Source organism: Nicotiana attenuata, unplaced genomic scaffold, assembly GCF_001879085.1.
Source record: "Nicotiana attenuata strain UT unplaced genomic scaffold, NIATTr2, whole genome shotgun sequence".
Lineage (NCBI taxonomy): Eukaryota > Viridiplantae > Streptophyta > Magnoliopsida > Solanales > Solanaceae > Nicotiana > Nicotiana attenuata.
In genome coordinates, this window is record NW_017670903.1 from 197691 (window position 1) to 199695 (window position 2005).

At 41.6% G+C, this 2005-nt stretch overlaps 1 protein-coding gene across 1 annotated transcript; it reads right to left on the bottom strand.

Moving 5' to 3' along the window:
- Window positions 1-367: 367 nt before the first annotated feature.
- On the bottom strand, window positions 368-1204 carry LOC109244371 (serine/threonine-protein phosphatase 7 long form homolog). The gene is made up of 2 exons (XM_019411454.1): window positions 944-1204; window positions 368-865 (listed from the first exon to the last, which is right to left on the bottom strand). The coding sequence occupies exons 1-2, from the start codon at window positions 1202-1204 to the stop codon at window positions 368-370; spliced, it is 759 nt and encodes a 252-aa protein (XP_019266999.1).
- Between the last annotated feature and the right edge of the window lie 801 nt (window positions 1205-2005).

Sequence of the window (2005 nt, forward strand, 5' to 3'; positions counted from 1 at the left end):
AAGCAGTCTGTCGACTGAGCAAATATCGGGCAACTGAGCTAGCAACTCGTCGTTGTATGGCGTCCAAATGAACTACCAAATAATAACATAAAAGTGAGTATGCGCAACACAACTGAATTAATAATTCGCAAGTGTAGGTACATATTTACCTGTCCGTCCACCAGCATATCTAACACATCCCTGACAAGGGGGAGATTATGATGAGCATCGCTCCCTTGGTAGTTCCCACGCCGGAGAATCCACCTAGAAGCTAGAGGGAGAAACGAATAAGCCTCACCAGGCGCAAGTGGTAGCAGAGGTGGCTGCAACGGCATGATCCGCTGCCAGGCCCAAACCTAAGATAAAAGGTTGATGTAAAATTTATGAGTCATTTCGACCATATAGAATTCAGAGTAATGAACAGAGTATTCGAAAATGTTATCACCTGTAGGAGGGGCAGAAAACCACATATGTCCACGGCTGGGCCCATGCTCGCCCGGCACATGCTCCTATACAGGTATGCGAGAACAGCAGCACCCCAGCTGTACTGGGGTAAATCATCCAGCTGCTGAAGATGACGGAGAAAGCGCATACTCACAGTACTCCCCGAAGTGTTCGTGAACAAGACACACCCGAAAAGCAGGAGCAGCGCCAACCGCGTGTACCTCTGAATGTGGAGATCCTCCGTCTCGCCGGCAATGTCAGGGTGCAAAAACGCCATATGATCTCTGATGGCTGACAAAAGAACACGACTACCCCCAGCGCCACCCTGAGGTCTATAACCAGTAAACTGCCCCATCATATCCAAAAACTGTGCACGCGTCATGGATCTAATGTACTGGGGTAGTGCCACGGCCAGTCCATCTATGCGCAACCCGTACAAAACCTGAACATCCTCCAGCGTGATGGTGGCCTCTCCAGTGGGCAAGTGAAAAGTGTGCGTCTCCGGTCGCCACCGCTCTACCAACGCCGTGATAAGAGACCAATCAAGCTGCATCCGTCCAAGCTCAAAAATAGTATAGAAGCCCGTAGCCTGTAGGCGCGCGACTACGCGGGCATGGAAAGGATGCTCCACGATGAACTCCCACAAATCATCAGGTCTCCTGGGGCGGAGAGCCTGCTCCGATAGCTGTCCCTCCCATACATAGGAGGACCTATGGTCGCCCTGCAACACTAACAGCTGATCCTCGGCAGGTCCAGGATGCGGAGGCGGAGGAAAGGCCATGTCGTCTACTATAATTTAAACAAAATTAATATGTGTGTTAGTTTAATAAATTAAATAATTATTTTTAATATTGGACTGAGTAATTATCTATGGGTTCGAGGCTCGATATTTGAGGCCCGGTAGCACCAAGCTATCCTTAATTATTATGTGTGTCATTTTCAATATTTTTTAGAAATTTATTTGTTTAATAAATTAAATTAAAAATTCTTGAATTGGACTTAATAATTATGTATGCCCTTCTAGGCTCGGTATTTGAGGCCCGGTAGCACCAAGCTATATTTAATTAATTAAATTAAAAATTCTTGAATTGGACTTAATAATTATGAATGGCTTCCAGGCTCGATATTTGAGGCCCGGTAGCACCAAGCTATACTTAATTATTATGTGTGTCATTCCAAATATTTTTTAGAAATTTATTTGTTTAATAAATTAAATTAAAAATTCTTGAATTGGACTTAATAATTATGTATGCCCTTCCAGGCTCGATGGAATTTTGTTAGATTAAAGAATTAAATTAAAAATTATTGAATTGTACTGAATAATTATGTATGAGTTCCCAGGCTTGATAATTGACCCCGGTAGCACCAACTTATCCTTAATTATTATGCGTGTCAATTTCAGCATTTTTACAATTTTGTTAATTTAATAAATTAAATAATTAATTATTGAATTGGACTGAGTAATTATCTATGAGTTCCGGGCTCGATATTTGAGTTATTTGACAACATATATTAATTTGTTACTTTTGTAAGTTTATTTTTATAAATTAAATAATTAATTTTGTAAAGTGTTATTGGATAG

Coding starts and splice junctions, on each gene's coding strand:
- LOC109244371 (XM_019411454.1), bottom strand. CDS start 1,204: ATGGCCTTTCCTCCGCCTCCGCATCCTGGACCTGCCGAGGATCAGCTG. Junction 866..943: donor GGTCTCTTATCACGGCGTTG/GTAGAGCGGTGG, acceptor GAGGATGTTCAG/GTTTTGTACGGGTTGCGCAT.